This window comes from Aythya marila (assembly GCF_965140915.1).
Source record: "Aythya marila genome assembly, chromosome: 18".
Lineage (NCBI taxonomy): Eukaryota > Metazoa > Chordata > Aves > Anseriformes > Anatidae > Aythya > Aythya marila.
In genome coordinates, this window is record NC_139059.1 from 7623219 (window position 1) to 7642715 (window position 19497).

Below are 19497 nucleotides of genomic sequence, written 5' to 3' on the forward strand. Positions count from 1 at the left end.
CTGTCCCGAGGGCTGTGCAGACTTGCTGCCTGTTACGTGGCAGCAGAGCCAGGTGCAGGTCTCAAACCCACTCAGCTCACATCCCTGCTGCAGTACACAGAGAGGCAGCCTTCGTGCCCAGCTCCTGTGCGGGGGGCACATCCCGTGAGTGGGTTTTGGCAGGGGAGGCTGCGGTGCTTTCCAGCTGCAACATCCTATGCAGCTGTGTGGACGTACCTTGCTGATACTGTACGAGCTGCCCTGCCTATAGCAAGAAGTGAAAGTGAAAATGGAGTTGCCCTTAAAAGGAGGGAAAAGCCGTCAGTCTGCCTTTATCTCAGGGACCCACACTCCTGGAATCAGAGCTCGATGTCCTGGGCGAGGGAGAAGCTGCTCAGGAACCACAGCTTCCAGCTTGCTGCAAAGGAAGAGGCACTTGAAGGCTTCCTTGGACACAAACCACTTTTGAGGTACTTGTACTGTGCTTTTCTTTAGGAGGTCCTGTCTATAGTCTGTAGCTGGTCTTTTTTCTTTCAAATACTTAGTGGTTCCTCTTTGTAAGGAGACGTTTAGAAAGAGCCACTAAAAGCGTGACTGTGGTGGAAGGGAAACCTTCAGTGTCTTCTCTGTAGGGGAAAATGTGCCTTACTCTGTCAGTGACTGTGGCAGACAAATAGCACCACACTTTATTCCCTGCCTGCCAACCTCTGAGCAGCTCTGCACTGCTGTCCCATTGTTGATGTGCAAAAACATAACAGCTTAATTAATTAGTGCAATTTTATGTAGGTGGGAGTGAGTGCAGAAATCACAGAATAAATCTATTACAGTACTTTATCTCCTGCTACCCCCGAATAATTTTTCTGTCATCCAGTTAACCACTGTTTTTTTTCCTCTTCATTGTTTTTTTCCTTAACTTTTTTGCAAGTTTTTCTAACATCCCCTTACCAAAATTGTCATCCTGCTAAACTTGCACGTAAAGGATAATTTGCCAGGAGGGTGCAGTAGAAATCTTTGCAGCTCTCTCCTTCTCTGTTGAGAAGCTATCACCCAACCTGCTGCTGATGGTGCTGTGTTTCCCTGGGGCTGCTGCTGCACCCCTAATGGACCTGTGGGGATCCAGACCCCGATGGCTCTGGGTTCAGAGCTAAACATAACAGAAAACCAAAACAGAAAGGGTCAAGCAGTAAGGATATTGGTTTCAAAATAAAAGAAACGAAACTAGGGAAATGGTTAATTCTACTTGCCTTAATGTGCTGCAAACTGCAAAATCTCAGCAATGTTTTCCACTGGCTGTGATGGAAGAAATTTTTAATTTTGGTTTCTGAAGAAGTTTTCTCAGCTCAAGGACCGAGTCCTCCTGATTGCTTGCTGGAACTACTGGTAACAAACTGCACTTGCAGGCTTGCTCTGGAAATAGCTTGTTTGCCTCTTTCTCTGGTTTTGTTTATGTGTTTTCTTTATTGCAAAGGCTTGTTGAGAGTGGCAGTCAGCAGATCGAGAAAGTGAAACAGGTACTGTAAGCAATACTGATGTTATCTCTTATGTAAAGTCCATTCCTTTTCCCGGAAAGCACAGAGTGTAAAAAAATCTGTAGTCACTTGGGAAGTTCTTTGATTGTTGTTGCTTCCTTCTGACCATTTTCTTCAAACTGAAATTTCAGTCCTTTACACAGGCTGCTTAGGGTAACACATAAAACTTTTCTGACAATATACTGTGTTATTCCACCAAGACAGTCCTGCCTGACTGTGAGAGCCATATGCTAAAGTGCTCAGAAAGCTGCACAGGTGTGTGGCTGTGTGGAGGAGTGAGGAGGGGCAGGGAAATGCCGTGCTTGCAGCTGGGGGAGAACGGGGACTCCCATGGGCTGGTGACTGTGTGTCAGGATCAATTGAGGGGGAAGTGCTCCAGAAGCCTGGGGCAGCAGCCCTGCTCCCCCCAGCCCTACAGGGAGCTACGGGGACCCCCTGCAGCCCTGTGCTCATCACACTGGTGTCCCTGCAGAAGGGGCAGCCCCACCTGAGCCCGGATGGAGGGGGAGGACAGGGAGTGTGAGGGTGCACGCCAAGGAAGCGGTGAGCTGTTTTGGCTTGTGCTGGGGCAGGAAAACGCAGGTGGCTCACCAGGACATTGTGTCTCAGCTTTATCTTTGAAAGAGGACCTTTCCTTCGGGGGAAGTGATGCTGTTGCTTTATTGACTCTCTTTCTTGGCTTGATGAACACTGGAGTTGTCTATTGCATCTCTGGGAGAAGGAAAAGCAGGAGGGTTTCAGGTGGGGATTTGTTCTCCAGTAGCTCCTTTCAAAAATAAAGCCAGAACACCTCGTTAGGGCTCTCCACACAGCTGATGCTTCACTCATCTGCTGCTGCTGGCTGGTCTGCATTTATGGTCTGGTGTTCCCTTGTTCCAGCTCTGCAGGCAGCTTGAGCAGCTCTGAACCTGGGAATTCATATTGCCCCCAAAAGCAAAGTAAGCTGGGGGAAAACCTTGATGAAAAATGTTTTCTGTCCAAAGCAAGTGTTCTGTTTTAGATCTGAGTGTTTTATTTTTAGCAATAATTTAACATAAATGGTAGGAGGTGGCCAAGAGGACTCTTGGAAACCTGCCAAAAGAGGATCATTAAGGCAGGGCAGTATTAGGAGGCAGGGGTTTGCAGATAGGGTTATGGGTTTTAGACATAAAGAAAAGAGGAGGAGGAGAAGGCAGGAATGTTTCCAGAGGAGGAGGAGCAAGGATGAGGCAAGGAGACTGCAAAGGGAAGGAGAAAACAGAACATATAGATGGGAGTCTGAAAACTGGACCAGAAGTCCCGTGGTGTCCCTCACCTCGGGGCAATAACCACCAGGTGTGCTGCAGCTGGTCCGGGGACGCTGCGTTGGGCCAGGCTTCCAGGAGGACAAGGTTGGTGACAGTCCCTGGGACCTGAGGGGACAGGGACAGCTGACTGATGCTTTGCAGAGCAGGAAACAAGCTTTAAGTGAGCATTGTGTGGAAGGGCACTGAATGATGTGGGTTTTTCTGGGGAAAAAAGAAGATCAGAACCAGTTGCAGATGTATGGATAGATAAAGAGGGAAGACCCTGTGCTCATGTGATGCTCTGAATGGTGCTGATAGCTGGTGGGACCCGGAGAAATTCTTGCAAGATCGTGTGAGAACAGCAGCAGCACCCACAGAGCGGAGGAACTGGTCCCTCGTGTGGTGCGAAGTGGAAACGGACGGGTGGCAGCTCCGGGACCTCTGCACCATGCCCAGCATCAACTGGGCTCTGCGAGGGCATCGAGAGCTCGGGGAGCTGCAGGGCGGGGCCCGGATTTTATTCCGTGGGAAATTTTGCAGCCGGTCTCCAAAATCAGCTGCGTCCCTCCTGTGCCAGCTGGAAGGGGCTCGTTTTGGGGATGGGGTTTCTTCTGTCTCATCTGCTCCCGGGGACTGGGGATTGTGATCATTAACTTCTGCTGAGGATTTTGTGCATAAATTGGAAACCCACTCAAGGTACTTCTCGGGCAGTGACATATCAAGAAAATTATTTTACTGAAAACTTCTAAAAAATAAAAAAGCTCCAAAGGGCAAAGTGTTTGTTGGAGCTTGCCTGGTGAGAAAAGTTAGGCTACTTCTCTGGGAGTTTTTCTCCTTTGGAAATTAAAAGTCATGTTTTACTAAAACATACTTTACAAATTTGTTATTGTTTCATCGAAATGATCTAGGATGTTTTTCTAACTAAATCCAAGATATTAGTGGGAAAGAAATACTAAGGGGTGTTTTTTTGTTGTTTTGTTTTGTTTTTAATTTGAACAGGCATTTCCCATCAGCTTTTCCAAATTAAAATGCCCTTTAACACTAAATATTTCATATCGGGTTAAACAAAACATTCCTTCAACACAGAATGCCTTTCTTGTCTATTTTTTTGGTGTTGTTTTGTAAGTGGCAGTAAGTGATTTGTTGTATGCATTGCTGAGGGATGTGCATAGGGCCACTGAATTCCAGTTTTCTTGGCTTAAATCTTCACAGCACTTGCCCTGGATGCAGTTTTCTCTTAGACTACAGAAAGATAACAGAAAGGAGGTAATGGATGCTATTTAATGTCCAAACAGGGAGATGAGTTCAGGAGGAGCCTGGTGAGCCTGCCCCAGGATTGTGGAGCATCCAACAGCACTGGAGCTGTGTTCCCAGGTGGACAGATGGGCTCTGCCTGCTTCCCGTGGCTGAGCTTGCTGCTTCTCAGTGGCCTCGCTCTGTGGCCAGGTGAGTCTCCTGCTGGAGCTCCTTGCTTTTCACTGCGCTTCTGTAGCTAAAAACTTTTCAGCTGTTAATAGAAAGCTCAGTTGTGTCCAGTTGAAGCTAAGAGCACAGAACAACTCAGGTGAGAAAAGGAATTAAGAAGGGGAAGGTGATTCACTTCTCTAACACAACTGCCTGCCTTGGAAGGAATGACTTCCTTTGGCTCTGCCTGAAGCTAAGTGGGGTGAGTCCTTTCTTAAAGGACTGGCCCTTTACCAGGAGAGTCTGAAAGAGCAAAACCCCTCTGTCAGCTGTCAGAGCCCAGCCCTGGCATGCTCCAACACCGGACTGAGTCAGTGGTGCTGCATCCAGCTGCAGGCTGACAGCTCGGCTGGCAGCGTGGCCCTGAGATCTCGTATGTGCTGGAGAGGCACCTGGTGGGGTTGTGCCAAGGAGTTTTGGGAGGAGAGAAGACAAGGAGGGATGACTCGTCTGAATGTGCCTGGGCAGGGGGTGTCTTAGCTCAGGAGGGGAGATGTCTCTCAGCTCACTTCCCAAGCCGCCAGCTTCCTAGGTCAAACCCCCATGGCAGCAGTGAGGGAGCTGTATCATATTTCTACTCCAAAAACTATTCTGGGGACTGGACCCAGTCCCTTACAAAACTTCCCCATTGGCAGACAATGTCTCCTAAGCCACAACTGGGTTTGTCCACCAGAACTCATCTCTCCAGAAATCTGGGGAGGAAACCGTTGTTTAACAGTTTTCTTTGTTTTCTTCTGTAGGTATTGCTGCGCCAACAGGTGACCCTGCTGAAGGGACAAATGGCTTTCCCTCTAACAATACACGTGTGACAGTTTATCGTTGTAAAGATTGTGACAGCAAAATTTGCCCATTATCCAGTTATGAGAGCTTTGATAAAATTGGAGAAACGCAAAATGGGACATTATCAAATGACATAATTCAGTTGGCGACCACTGAAACTCAAATAATTACGTGCTTTCAGCAAGAAATTAAGTATCTTAATGAAGTTTATGCCATCGTCGTGCAGACAGACTGGGGAATAGGAGAATTCTGTGGCAACCTGGAGCTTGGAGGTAAACTCTGCTGGGAGTCTAGCTGTGAATACATAGATAATACTTTTCTGGTCGTGAAACCAAACTGTAATATATTTGGGCAGACAGTGAGATTAATGAGAAAACTAACTTATCAAAACAAGTGTTTTTTTTTTTTTGTTTTTTTTTTTAATTGTAAAACATGTTAACCTGATTTATGAAGATACCATTTTTTTATTTTTTTTCCAATGGCAGTTCTAATGATCAAGTTCTGTGTTGGTTTGCAATGTATGAATCTGATCTACTTCAGTCAGTACACTCTGAAATCCAGGTCTAGCCTAATGAGCCATTCTGTGTTGCTCTTCTTTACAATTCAGTAAATAATCCTGCCAGTTTCCTCACAAAGTTGTCAGGATGAGAAATGAAAATACCGGTCACTACGTGTAGGATGTGGCTCCAAGAGCGCAAAGTGTACAAAACAAGTGATGTATAATGCAATTGCTCATGACCTGCTGAATGATGCCAAACCTGTCCCTGAACAACTGTGTCTGCTCACCCCCTTTGTCCCCCCCAAAATTTCATATACTTAATTACATATGAAAACGTTTTCCTATCTTCATATTTGAAGACTTTGACTATTGGTTCAAAGCAGGGTTCATCAGCTTTAGTGAGAAGAAAATCTGAACACCTAGTGAACTAAGGATGATTATAGCAACCTCAGCATTGTATGGCACACAAGGAATCTAAGCTGTTGACCTACAAGCATTGGTTAAAGATTTTAAAATGATCCATATTTGTATTCAATGCTGCTTTTATCTTTCACCTTCCCTAGAAAATAGGGTGCATCACATCACAGAGGAGGAGAAAATCTGCTGTGCAGTAGGGGCAGAAGAAATCCAAGCACGCGTGGCTAACCTGAACTTCTACGTTGAAAGCAAGAGAACAAGCTCGATATACAAGACCCCTGATGATATGACTCCAGGTTAGTCTCTTCATGTGTTTGTCTGCCTTTAGCTTTGAGACAGTTTTGCTCAGACAGCTTGCTGTGAGTAGTTTTACAGGTGTTTTGGGAGGAATGTTCTGTACGTTCTTATCTTGGACCCACATGTGCTGTAGCATCCAAACTCAGGGGCTTTCCCCCAGCCTATGCAGGTGCCTGGCCCTAGGCATATTGATCCATATATACCGGTCCTGGATGTAGGCATAAGTGGCTGCAACTGTAGTTATCCAGCAATAGATACAGGGATGCTGAGGGGGAAGTTGGTATGTGGTGGGCGTGTAACAAGATTCCAGAATTCCACTTACTAGTGAATAGTAAATGGGACTTTACCACCAGACTAAGAGAACACTTGTCATGTGCACACTTATTAAAGTATTCAAATAACTGCTTATGAGGCAGGCTCATTTCCTGGCATACCTGTTTGATCATTTGCGTCCTGTATTTTCTTCTGCTCTGCAGATAATCCAACAGATCCAGGCAGCAGCAAGACAATTGGCATCACTGCCACATTCCTGATTCTTGGGGTTTGTGCAGCAGCACTGGCACTGTATTGCGTTCAAAGAACCCGAAGTGGTCAAGGTACAGTCTGACAAAGCATTATGTTTCCCATGGGTAACGTGCCTCTACAAGCAGCCCTGGGAGTGGAAAAGGAAGCGCACAGCGTTTTCTTTCTGTATCTTGTTTCCATAAAATTGTTTAGGAAGTTGCTAAGTGATATTCATTGTGAAGGGGGGAGGCTGGGCTAGCACATGGCCTGGACTCCACCTCCGCATTTGGTGCTGTCACATAGTAAATGGCCAGCAGGCTTTAGTATGAAAAATAAGCACAAAATAAACTTCCTCACCACCACACTAATGCAGCCAAGTGATCGCACTTGAGAGGCAGTTTTAACTTAGAGAAGAATATATTTTAAATGTTTTTATTGGTGGTGTGTTTTTTGTTTGTTTGTTTGTTTGTTTTTTGCAAAATAATATGCACAGAAAGGGGTGGGCTGGGCTGTATGGACTGAATAGGGAGCATAGTGCAGTGTTCTTAAAGTGCAGTAGTGTTAAAGCAGCTTTTCAGGAGTTGTTGTGCTAGAGCAGAGTGCAGAACTTGGGGTGCAGCTGTGCTGTCATGTGGCAAACAAAGCATTATCCCTGCCGAGAGGTACCCCTCTCAGGGGTTATTTATACATCACACTTGGTGCAGAGTTGTGGAGAAACACAAGGCCTGTGGATCTGTTTTAGACAGATAGCAGTTGCTCAGGCATTCTGGGTAAGTGTAAGTAGGGAAAAACAACTGCATGTCTATTAGTTTTAAACCTTCTACGTAAATCTTTGCTAATGCTGGTACTTTCTTGCTCTTGTTTTCCTAGGACCTGTCGTAGTGCTCTATCAGATTTTTAAAGGTAAGCAATGACTTTTTTTTTTTTTTGGGGGGGGGGGGATTAATTATGATAAATGGTAATATCATTTAGTTACGAGGGCAGGAAGTTGTTCAGCAAAAGGCTAGGTGTGTTTACCAGGACTAAGCCCAGTGGAAGCCCATTTCCACACTGCATCAAGGCTGTGTTAATAGATTTTAATCCCATATAGATTTTATAGATTTAGATCTATAGATTTAGATCCCATATAGATTTTATAGATTTATGGGATTTTTAATCCTATAGATTTTAATCCCATACTTTCAGCCTGCAGCTGCCTCCCCTACATCCCTGGCTCTGAGGTTTATGGGACCTGAAGCTGTATTGCCAGAAGCTGAGATGTCTCCTCTCAGCTACTGAACTACCTCATCCTTCTTTAGAATCAAATGCTCCTGTTGGCTTTTCCCTAGTAGTTGGTTGTTTCCTTCTAAGAGTCTAGGAATTACATTTCCAGATCAATTTGTTTAAGGTTATCTTGCTTAGAAGTTAGTTATAGCCTAAGCTTTTTTTCTTTTGCTCCCTTTCTAGCGAATGGAGAGAGACAGCTGTCTTCAGAAGGTGATTCATCCCACTTATAATGAGTTTTAAGATGTGACATGACTGTGAAGATGCCTGTTGCTCTCTGTTAACTATAAAGGAAGCCAATGGTACCGAGCAGAGACTGTTGAACGTCTACAGTTAGATAAAGCACAAGGCTACCTGGGAAAAACAAGAGCTATGCAAGCGCTTGTACAACTCACTAAAGACAACGTGATGGTAGTGTCACGGTGGTTATGCTGTTAAGACATATTAGTAGACGTATTGGTGTGAGAGGCAAAAAACGTTCTGCTGGTGGCTCTCCTGACGTCCTGCCCTGTGGTGTAACACTCAGTGATGTTTCAGAGCTGTTCCAGACCCCCCTGAGGCACAGGCTGATGGCTGCAGCAACCAGGGCATGGTTTCAGCAGAGAGGCTGTGAACTCGCTGGGTGAAGAAGCTGCAAACTTTCCCCTTTCAGAGCAACAGGCAGTCCGGAAGCAGATGGGGCAGGGCAGCTTCTCTGAGGACTTCACATCTCCAAACCTATCAGGCAATCTGATTTTATTTCATAATGAAATTGATCTGTGCCTTTGCTTCACAGATGTTTTTCCTTCAATTCTGCAGGTGCTATAAAACCCAATCAGGCTTATGAAAGTGGAAGGTCACAGCCATTTGAAGCATCATCTACAAATGAGACAAACCAGGCCCTTATGCCAGCAGCATCCTTCTGAAACAAAGTCTAGCCATCACCTGAAGAAACACGTTTATTTTATACCTCACAATAGTTTTCACAAATGTACTTTCACAATTCTCGTGCATTCACCGAGGACTGCAGTTGCCCTAGTTACCCAACTCCAGGCTTTTGCAAGCAGTATGAGAAGCTTCCAGGGGCTCTTGTCCTCTCCCGGTACTTGTCTGAGAAGCCCCAGCATCACAAGATGCATGGCTTGTTTGGCAGCACAGACTTATACCAACTGAATCCTCCCAATGGTTTTTATGGTTGAAACTATCGGTTCTCCTAAAATTCTTTGGAGAATTGCATCTTTGCTCAGGCAGGCCGTGTTGAACCCTAATGGAGATGTTCTCTGCATATGTTCCATGTCGTAACACAGTAGCGTAGCCATAGTTTTTCATCTGTTAAGTCCCAGGCTAGTTCTAGGTTTCCCTGAGAAGGAGTTTTGTAGAGCCATGGGTAGTAAGGGACCTTAAAGACCATCCTAGCTCAGGCTGTCCAGAGCCTCATCCAGCCCGTACAGGTGACTGGTTTGTTTTTAGAGTGGTTTGGCCTTCTGAGCCAAAAGTCTGGTTTTGCAGCCACCTGCAGGTTGAAGGCTACTCTGCAGGCTCTGTCCTGTGCAGCAGAGACAGAAAGGCATGCACTTCAGGGGTCCACAAACTGTAGTTCACAGGTAGCATGTCATCTTCAAGTGATTTACTGCTCATGCTTGATTTGAGTAAATCCTCAAAATTTGCATTATACCCAAACAAATATCAGGCTTTTGAGCAAAGAGCACCAGCATCCGAATTGCAAAAGCACATTCCTGAAGTGGAATGGATGCTTGTTGAATTATTTTTTTGCATAGTTTAACCAATAATAAACCTATAAATTGGTAGTTTCATCAGGAAATCTCAAAGGATGTAGGATGTAACATGACTCTATATAGATTAAAAAAAATAGCAAAAAAAATAATACAAAAAGGTATATTAAAAAGTTATGGACATTTTCTTTTTCCCTTGACCTCAAAACTTTGGAAGATCCTTCACATGCACGTAGGAAATTTCTGTGTTGTTTTGCAACAGTATGATTAGTTCAATGTATGTTTTTCCAGGGCAGCTATCATGGGTGTTGCTTTTGGTTTTGTTTTTCTGCTGTAAGCCATTTCTGCGAGAGCCTCTCAGGAAGTGCCAAGCATTCCCATTGATGCATGGGGCTGTGTGCTGGGCTTCAGGAGATTCCAGTGATGCATACCTGATTTTCCTAGACCTAGAAAAAGACTGTCTTAAAATTAAAGGCTGTTGCAGTTCTCTGATGTGGTCTCTTAATGGGGAAAAACAAATGTGTGTATACATATTTCTGTGTGCGTCTTAGGGCGGTCAAACTGATGACTGACACTGCTCTTTTTTTGTGTACCCTCAGATTTTGAGATTTTTGAAAAAGGGACAACATGCTATTTGACAACTTATGTTGTAGTAACTCAAGAGATTCAAATTTAAGAGTGTGCAAATTTATTTTCTAATCTTTAACACCAGTTGGGGCCAGAGAGCTAGTCAAGCCTTGAGAATAAAGGTTACCTGCCCAGTTCTGCCCAGTGACAGTTGCTCATCTAAATCTGTCACAAGATGCAATTCACAAACTGACTTTGGGGTGCACACACTTTCCTTCCCATCTTTTCTGCCTTCCTATTGCTGATTTTGCAGACAGGGATATTCAGAGGCGTCAGTCCCAGCTGTTCTGATTTGTGCCTTCTGAGCTGTGTTTTGCCTGTAATGCCAGTCATCCGATGTCTTGGGAAAAGGGCTTTAATGATCCTCTTGGCTCTCAGCAAGTGACTGATGTTGCTTTATGTGCCTTTTTACAAATAAATATATCCACACAAATAGTTCTGAAATAAAAATCAACTGAAAATATCAGGTAGCCTGACTCGACAGATGGCATAATTTGATAGTTGCAGTTTTATTTTGATGTGCTTTGTTTTGTGTTCTTGTAGTCACCACAATGCCTTGCCAACTTGAAAACTGGCTATTCACTGGTAACCCTGCATCGATCATTTTGTTCTTTGGCTTGTTCATGTCCTTTACAAAACATCACTATAATGTGAGCCCCATACTCATTACCCAGCATTATTGGGATGATCTACTTCTTGAGTATTGCAAAATCAAAGTCCAGGAGCAGGAAATCCCTCCTGCCATCTGCTTTAGTATCTAGCAGTGAGTCTTCATAGGGCTAATTGAAAGCCCATTTCACAACCCACCTGAACTGTTTTCTTTACAAGGATTGATGGCTTTTATCAGCTGTCATGCAATCATTCCTTCAAGAAAAGCTGTTTGTTGTATCAGGGAGAGAGTAGGGTGTGAGGTATAACTGAGCTTCCCTTTTGCTGGTGGCTTGCAGCTACAGAACCTCTCCCGTGGCTTCACGCTTAGAGATGTACACACTGTACTGCTGCTCTGAAAACACACACCATTTCATTGCTTGGAGAACACAGGCTTGTCATTGGCAAAATACAGGTCAAGCCTGCAAGTCTGTGAGCAGGCTTTGTATATTAATTTAAGGTTTAGCTGAAGTAGCGGAGTATCTTTCTCCCACTTGCCCCTTACAAAGCCAACGCTTTCAATTGCAGCCTGCAACAGGGCTGGCTGCTGAGCCTGGGGGGATTGACAGTCTGTATCGACTGCAGCTAGTGCTGATGTTTCCACTAACAGCCCCCACATCAGAGGCTTGTTTTGCGGTTGTAAATTGTGGGCGTTGCCAGTGTGAAGTCAACAACAGAATACACCTCTCTCTGAATCTCTCGCTCCCCTCTCTGTCACAGTCTCTGTGATGTGAAGACAAAAGAAGCAAGTTGCTGGGGAGAGGGAGAGAACTTCAGTTAGAAAGCAGCTGACGTAGTTGGAAGATAACAGCCAGGTTTTGGCACACAAACCTGTCTTCAGCTCATCAGTTGGGTTATTGAGAAGATCAGCTAAAAAGACCTTGGAAAATGCCGCAGACATCGCCTCTCCCAGCTGCATCTCTTTTTCTTCTGCTTCTCCAGTTCATCCCTGGCCTGAGTGGTATGTACATACAACACTGCTCCTCTTACATTTCACAAGTTTCATTATATATATATATATTTTTTCTCCTCCTTAGCTTATCCTCTCAAAGAGGTTCCTGGGTGTTTAACCATTAACAAAAGCAGGTGGTACTCTGAAAAAAGCATTCTCTAATATTTCACAACGCGTTTTCAGAAAAAAGTGAAAGAGTATTATGGTCTGAAGCTTTCTTTTCTACACACTAATTACTCTCTATAACAATAGTGGAAGTTATTTTCCTAGTAATCCAACATGAATTGTGTATGTATTCTCAAGGCTGACATGGGGAGCTCGTTACTGGATAGAAATGAGTGTTGGTATTTACTAGGCATGTAATTGGTGAAGGTGTAGTAAAGCCTTACTAGAAATATCAATTGTATGTTGTAGCTATTGAGAGCACAAGCCAGAGGCACACTTGGGGAAAACCATGAGGCTCTCTGAGGAGAAGAAACTGAGGAAAAAGATGCCTCAAACAGCCAGATAGCCCTTTTCTCCCCATGATGTCTGGTTTGTTTGTTAATAACCTGGAAGCATGGTGACTTGAGGGGGGGGAAAAAAAAAGGAATAAAATCCACAAATCAACATGTTTGAATTGAAGATGCATTGAAACTGGTGCTAATGTTTTAATGTGTTTTTGTCATTTGTTGAGGAGTTGATACTGATTTCTGAAAATATAATTTAACTCTTGTACTTTTAAAAACTCTTATCGTTTGGAGGAAATGATTAAGTGGTTGTGGCTGCTTGCCATAAAGTGCCTGGGTTCTTAGAACGCATAAGTGGGGGTCAGCTTAGAAGTTCTGATTTTTGGTTGATGGGGATCAATTCCCTGGGCTTTCCTTCCCTGTTTGTTAAGGCAGAGTGCTTTGCACTTTTCCAGCCTTCTCCATTGCACCATTTCTCTGTTGCTGAAAGATAATTGTTGATGACTCCTGGGTTGCTTTAATTTTCTTAATAGTGTAGGATTTAGAATGTCCTCATGTCTGGACAGGTTAGATTGGCCTACATTATTTGAATTCCCATGATGCAGTCTTTCTGTGTTTGACTTCTGGGATTGTTCCCTTATTAAAATAAGTTGTTTTAAGTATATAGGGTACCTTACTCTGATTGTGAACACCTGAATATTCAACCCTTCCTATACTGTCTTCTTCCAAGATATCCAGTACTCTGTATTTCAATTCTCTTTTCTTGTTTGTAATGTAATTTCTCTTATATTTGTTATTTGATCTGTCCTTTGCTATTCATTCCATAAGTACTGTCTATTCTTTTTTTTTTTTTTTTTTTTCTCCAGATGTTCAGGTTGTTACAGAACTCAAAGAGTCTCCCTATGTGTTCTTACACCTTTGTTTCTTAAAATAGGCTGTAACATTATACCTTCTGCAGTTCTCTTCCTAAGAGGCTACATTGTCGAGTTCCCTGATATTGTTAAAGCTTTTTTTCTTTTCTTTGAAATATACAATTTTCTCCTGTTCTGTCATTTTGTCATCTCTTTGAACTCCAGATTTAGATCCTCAGTCAGCTCCAATTATTGGGCTCAGTTCAATGAAGCTGATATTTTAAGAGCTAAGAGGATCATACTGGGAACCTACAGTGCAGACTAAATTTTTTATGTGAGTGACAGAAGCCACTTTTTTCACCAGAAACTTTTGAGCTTTGGGTGTGTTGAATCATGCAGGTTAATGGGGATAAAAGACGCTCTAGGGTTTAGGACAGTCAAGAGACTACATACACAGAATATTAAGACTAAGGTTCAGGTTTTCAGAGCTGTTCCACAGACATAAATGATTATATTTGCAACTTACTTTGATATTTATAGAACAAGAAATCTGATATTATAATTTCTATTGCATTTCTTATTTTAAGGTGAAGAAAATGCATTTCTTGAACAGTCAACAGACGTTGTCAGTGTTTGGGAAGGAGACTCCGTCAGGATAACTTGCTCAATGTACAATTCAGAAAATGAACTGGGGATGTACTTGAGGACTAGAGTACCACCAGAAAATGTTTTATATGTTCCCAAGGATAATAAACCAACTGTTAATAAAGCTTTTGTGGATCGCATCAAGTATTCAGAGGAAGGAGCAAAACTCACAGTAACTCTGCTCAATGCACGGGAATCTGATTCAAATTTCTACCTATGCACCAGGTTTATTATAAGAAATGACCGTCATGTCAGGCTGGATGGGAAGACAACCATTGTAGTGGTGAAAGCTCCTGTGGTTCCACCTCTTAAGTTAGGAATTAATAAACGTGGAGGTATGTTTGAAATCAAAGATTGGAAGAAAGCATAGTGGGAGGGACTGTCTAAAAGAATTTTACCAATGTCTACTCAGGTGATGTATTGATTTGAAGGAAAGTGTAAGCCTGTTCTGTGAAAAGATGAAGAAGACATCTGAAACATCACTTCATGACTAATTTAATCCTAGCTAATTACGTAAGACTTTCACATGAGTCAGAAGTGTTATGGCAGCAGGGTGGAAACACTGAGGGCCCATACCTGTTTTCAGAACCATCTGCTAAATCTTTATGAAAATGAACCAGCAATGAACCCTGATTTTGGTAGCAGCTTTTGCAAATCTCTTTTAGTTTTGCTATTCCATCTGGAATTATAAACCCAAAATAACAAAGAAGCTGATGCTAGGTAGGGTTTGTGAGTTGGACATCAGTGGATACAGGGATGCATGGTTTTTATCTCTTTAGAAAACAGTTGAAGAATGGCCACATTTTCCTCTTGGTAGTCATTTCTGGTTAGGGGAAGAATTTTTCTGTCTTTGCCCTCCCCTCCCCCCCCCCCCCCCTTTTTTTTTTTTTTTTCTTAAATTAGAAGAGGGTTGAGTCCACTATAGTCTTCAGCAGCTTATTCCCAGGCATACGTACCCTACTGGTAAGACCATTTCATCTGAACTGTCTTTGCCAAAAATTACAGAGTTTTCTTCCTTTCCAGTTCCCAATGCATTTAAAAACTAATTTGTTGCTGGGTCAGTAGTATTCCCTTATATCTATAAAGACTTACTATGTTCTTTCTTAGACTTCTCTTTTCAAACTTCTTCACTGTGTTTTTTCAAATGAATTCTGCCTTGTTGATCATATGCTGTTAATCCAAATTACGTTTTTAAATTCTCTTATCTTTTTCTGATGCTGATCCTCTTCTCTGAAATACCTGCAACCTTTCCAGAATTACCTTTTGCACAGAAGTGATAAATTGTCTAATTCTCTTATTCCCTCAACCACATTGTTAATGATAATGTAAAAAGGTACAGGGCATGTCCTTAGAGGAACTCAGTGAAATGTGTCCCACATTGGACAGCAGACCATAAATAACTACCTTGAAGACCATTTTCAACTGTTGATGGAACGCACTATGTATGATTTCATCCAGGCCAATGGTACCCAGATGCTTTATAACTTAATCTCGCTTGAGAAGGCAGTACTCAGTCCTATTTTCAGAACCTGGGGCAGCAAAATATTCCAGGGTGCACTGAGATATATCTCTGTTCTGAAAGCATGTATAAAGGCAGTCTTTAAAATATCATTTTTTTTCTATATTTCTGTGCTAGGTTCTTTCTGTCATTGGTCTCTGTATTTGCTCCCTAGTTAAAAAGTAATGTGTTAGTTACGTGGCAGTCATCAATTTCTCTTGTTTTTAGCTGGAATTGTTGAACAGTCGCCGCTCGTTGTCAATATTCAACAAGGCCAGTCTCTCAACATTACCTGTGCATTGAATAGTTCATATAAAGATGAAGAGATCTGCTTGCTCAAGACTCACACGCAACCTGAAGGAGTGCTATGTGTTTCAAGTCAGAAAGCTCTAGAAATCTTTCCTGTTTTTGCTAATCGCTTGGAGTATTCAAAGGAAGAGAAGAAACTAGTGGTAACTTTACACAACCTACAGCAAAGTGACAATGATGTGTATGTATGTGCTGCAGTGCTGAACAATTCCTTTCTCTTCTCAGTGAGCCAAAGAGGCACCATGGTGATGGTTAAAGGTATTGTGCTTTTGTTTGCTTAATCATAAATAATTATAGGCATGTTATAAAAGAAGACATGGACTAAAAGCTCACAGACCTATAGTCAGGCCAAGTAGAGCTCTAATTCATGACTAAAAATCCTTCAGGACCAGGGAAAGTCTGGGGAGATGCTCACGCTCCTTGGGGTCCTATACAACCAGAGGAGAATTTAAAAATAGAAAACTAGCTATAATCCCACATCTTCACAAAGAAAAAAAAAAAATATATAAAATCAATAATATATATTTTTACGTATATATATATATAAGTAAAATAATATAAGTATATAAGTAAACATATATAATATATTATATCATAATATTATATAGTGTATAGTATAATATATAATTTATATGATATAATATATATGTTATATTATTACATTATATACTTAATATTATATATTATAATATATTATAAGTATATAAGTAAAATAATAGTAAATAATATAACAATAGTAAAATATATAAAATAATATTAATATATAATAAAAATAATTATATAGATATAAATTATAGTATTATAATAATATTATAATAAATAATATGATATATAAGTAAAATAATATATATAAGTAAATTGAGCCTAAAAATAGGTCATACTAAGAAATACAGAGCAAGTCCTTGGGCGTTTTCTTTAAGTACCGAAGATAACAGCAATGATCTCACACATCCTTATTATACACTGAGCACACTGTGAGCGTATTTTACTGGGACTTCATTTTCATGAGAGCTAGTTATAGCTATTTTTTAAGATGAATCCACAATGGTACTTGATTTTGACGTTACTGGTGCAAAAACTCTGCATTGACAGTTTTGATGGGATCTTTGAGCAAATAAACTAAGGTTTACATAGGTGCTAGGAGCTGCAAAAGATCTATTTACAAATTGGTCTGCAAAAAAAGACTGGTCTCATGCTATGCTGCTGGCTATAACATGTGCAACATCTCAGTAACGTGAGTTGGGGAAAATGACAGCTGCACATCAAAGCAGTGGGGTGATAACTAGATAGAATGTTATTTAAATTGAGATTTTAGAGAACTGTAACCCTTTCTAACAGCACTGTGCTACTCATTGTAGAATATTTTTTTAATTGTCTGTACTGCTTGCACCCTCCCAACCCTAGTTGTTGTTTAATTCCTATGTACTCCTGGTGGAGCCCTCAATGGTGATATAACAGTTCAGTAAACTTTTTTTTTTTTTTTTTTTTTTTTTTTCCCCCCCCATTATGAGTGTGTGATTTTGCTTCTGAGCTGTGGTACAGAAGCTGTCACCTTTGTAGAATGCTCCTCCCTGACCCTTCATTTGCCACTGACAGTTGTCACCTGCCTCCAAGAGAGCAGAGGGGATGCCAGCTAGAATACTAATGGCATGACTGACATGGCTGTGGAGCATGCTGTTCACATTTGATTTCCTGCTGACCAGAGCCCCACACATACCTAAATATTTTTTCCATAATAAAAATATAATTCTACCTCTCTTCATATTATTAATAATAATATAACTCCACATGCAGGAGGGGAGGAGACAGCATTCCCTTATAGTTCCTGGGCCTACTATGGTCTTATCATCATGGCAGTGCTGCTGCTTTCTGTGATGACGTGCTACACCCTGTACCATGTCCATGTAAGTATGCTGTTACAGTCCCAAAGGAAAAATGAATCCATGTTAACTGAATAGGTACCTTTTCAGTAACAGTCAAAGGTATTATTTGTAAATAGGTTTGAGTGTTTGCTTGACTCAATCACTAAAGAATCATGGCTTTGTATTGTCTACTCTTTGCTCTTGTTTAACGTCCACTAGATGTAAACTTTCAGAAGTAAAGACTGTTTTATGTTCTTGTAGCTCTTAGTAAATCATGAGACATTCTTTGCCTTTCAATATGGAAGCTCAAGTAATCCCTGCAGTCAACAATGCAGCCATGCATTGTATCTGTTTCCCTGAACAGGGCAACTCACTATTCTGTTTTGCTTCTTTTTTACTTATTTGTTGTCAGCCAAGAATGGAAACACACGTGTGTGTATGCATGTATATATATATATATACACACATGTACACATCTTATACTAGAGTGTTTTGGGGGAAATCTGGTACAACACAATGTCATTAAATATCCCTGTGTGTGAAAGTACCTCTGGGAGAATGTTTTTGACCTGTCCTAGAAGAAAAAAAAAAAAAAAAAAAAAAAGGTGATCAAGAAACTTTTCATTTATAGGGATTTTTTGGATCTATTTTCTATAGAAAGCATGCTTTTTTATTTTTATTTTTATTTTTATTTTTATTTTTACTTTGATAGATCCTTACACTCCAAAACGATTACTCAAAACTAACATAGTAGGATTCACAGGCCAGATCCTTATCCTGTACCTTCCCTTTTAGCTTCAGTACTGCTAAAGCCAGTGGTATAATATCACCCTGGCAAAGACAAGTGACCCTGTGGGAACTGGTCTCATATGTCTCTGGTAACAAACTACAGTTTAAGGATAAGCATTATTTATGTAGGGGCTGCAGTTACATACAAATCTTGAAGGAACTTTTAGTGGAATTGCATCAGACTGACAACACAGATTGAAATGACTAGGTCATAAATTTCCACCTAAATCTGTAAGACCTCATTGTGTTATGAGAGAAATCTTAGCAGCTGGACTTCAGGCAGCTGGACTCCTAAGATGTAAATTGGCAACTTGGTCGGAGTCTTTTCAAGCTTTGTTCTGAATGGTTGTTTGCTTTCTTTTGCAGATGAAGAAATACTTCCAGAAAAGAAAAACAAATACAGTGTATGAAGATATGTCTTACGGTTCTAGACGCAACACTTTCGTCAAACCTAACGTTTACAACAATTACACTTAAGCTGGGACCTTGCTGGATCAACTGTCCTCTTCCAGGTGCCTCTGAGAGCTGCCTTGGCGACTCGATGTAGTAGCTGAACTGAAAATGCTATTGTATACCTTCTTTAGTTGCAGGAAAAATCTGCCTTATTTCCAAAGCTGTTTTTACTTATTTTGATCACTTGTGAAATACTTTTTACTTTTTCTTGTACAGAAAATGCATGTACCCTGCACATGTGTTTGCAGTGTAGAGTGGAAAGCAGTATTTTTGGAGTGTACGTTTGGCTAGATGCAATATATGGGATTGTTTCTGTGATTGTAGATAACCCTTTCAGGGAAGGTGAGATAGTTTGAGAGGTCTCATTTTGCACTTTCATAATGTCCTGGTTTCAGTTAGAACAGAATTAATTTTCTTCCTAGTAGCTGGTGGAATGCTGTGTTTTGGCTTAGGATGAGAAGAGTGCTGATAACACCCCGATGTTTTAATTGTTGCAGAGCAGTGCTTATACCAAGCCAAGGACACCTCAGACTTTTGCTCTGTCCTGCCAACAGGCAGGCTGGGGGTGCAGTAAGAGCTGGGAGGGGACAGACCCAGGACAGGTGACCCGAACTAGCCAAAGGGGTATTCCATACCATCTGACGTCATGCTAAACAATATATAGGGGTGGCTAGCCGGGGGGAGGGGGCCGGACTGCTCGGGGTT

General features: G+C 41.7%; 2 protein-coding genes across 5 annotated transcripts; both read left to right on the forward strand.

Moving 5' to 3' along the window:
• The first annotated feature begins 255 nt into the window (after positions 1-255).
• On the forward strand, positions 256-10823 carry LOC309885091 (uncharacterized protein). Of its 4 annotated transcripts, none has more exons than XM_082774660.1 (8): positions 256-449; positions 4069-4219; positions 4978-5289; positions 6080-6228; positions 6703-6826; positions 7605-7637; positions 8181-8210; positions 8796-10822. In XM_082774660.1, exons 2-8 carry the CDS (start codon positions 4156-4158, stop codon positions 8900-8902), a joined length of 819 nt encoding a protein of 272 aa, XP_082630786.1. In that variant the 5' UTR covers positions 256-449; positions 4069-4155; the 3' UTR covers positions 8903-10822. The 4 variants fall into 4 exon arrangements, with proteins under 4 accessions (XP_082630786.1, XP_082630788.1, XP_082630789.1 ...); XM_082774662.1 differs by having other exon boundaries at positions 299-449; positions 6080-6229; positions 6707-6826; XM_082774661.1 differs by lacking the exon at positions 256-449 and adding an exon at positions 2687-2878 and having other exon boundaries at positions 8796-10823.
• Positions 10824-11339: 516 nt separating this feature from the next.
• On the forward strand, positions 11340-19167 carry CD7 (CD7 molecule). Its single transcript, XM_082774659.1, has 5 exons — positions 11340-11945; positions 13824-14216; positions 15608-15946; positions 17483-17592; positions 18706-19167. The coding sequence occupies exons 1-5, from the start codon at positions 11873-11875 to the stop codon at positions 18814-18816; spliced, it is 1026 nt and encodes a 341-aa protein (XP_082630785.1). The 5' UTR covers positions 11340-11872; the 3' UTR covers positions 18817-19167.
• The last annotated feature ends 330 nt before the right edge of the window (positions 19168-19497 follow it).

What these genes read in the sequence shown, in the direction of transcription:
- CD7 (XM_082774659.1), top strand. Translation starts at nt 11,873, where the DNA reads ATGCCGCAGACATCGCCTCTCCCAGCTGCATCTCTTTTTCTTCTGCTT. An exon ending in CACCATGGTGATGGTTAAAG is followed by an intron (nt 15,947 to 17,482) that starts GTATTGTGCTTT and finishes CTCCACATGCAG; the next exon opens with GAGGGGAGGAGACAGCATTC. An exon ending in ACACCCTGTACCATGTCCAT is followed by an intron (nt 17,593 to 18,705) that starts GTAAGTATGCTG and finishes TTTCTTTTGCAG; the next exon opens with ATGAAGAAATACTTCCAGAA.
- LOC309885091 (XM_082774660.1), top strand. Translation starts at nt 4,156, where the DNA reads ATGGGCTCTGCCTGCTTCCCGTGGCTGAGCTTGCTGCTTCTCAGTGGC. An exon ending in TGGCCTCGCTCTGTGGCCAG is followed by an intron (nt 4,220 to 4,977) that starts GTGAGTCTCCTG and finishes TTTCTTCTGTAG; the next exon opens with GTATTGCTGCGCCAACAGGT. An exon ending in GAGACAGCTGTCTTCAGAAG is followed by an intron (nt 8,211 to 8,795) that starts GTGATTCATCCC and finishes TCAATTCTGCAG; the next exon opens with GTGCTATAAAACCCAATCAG.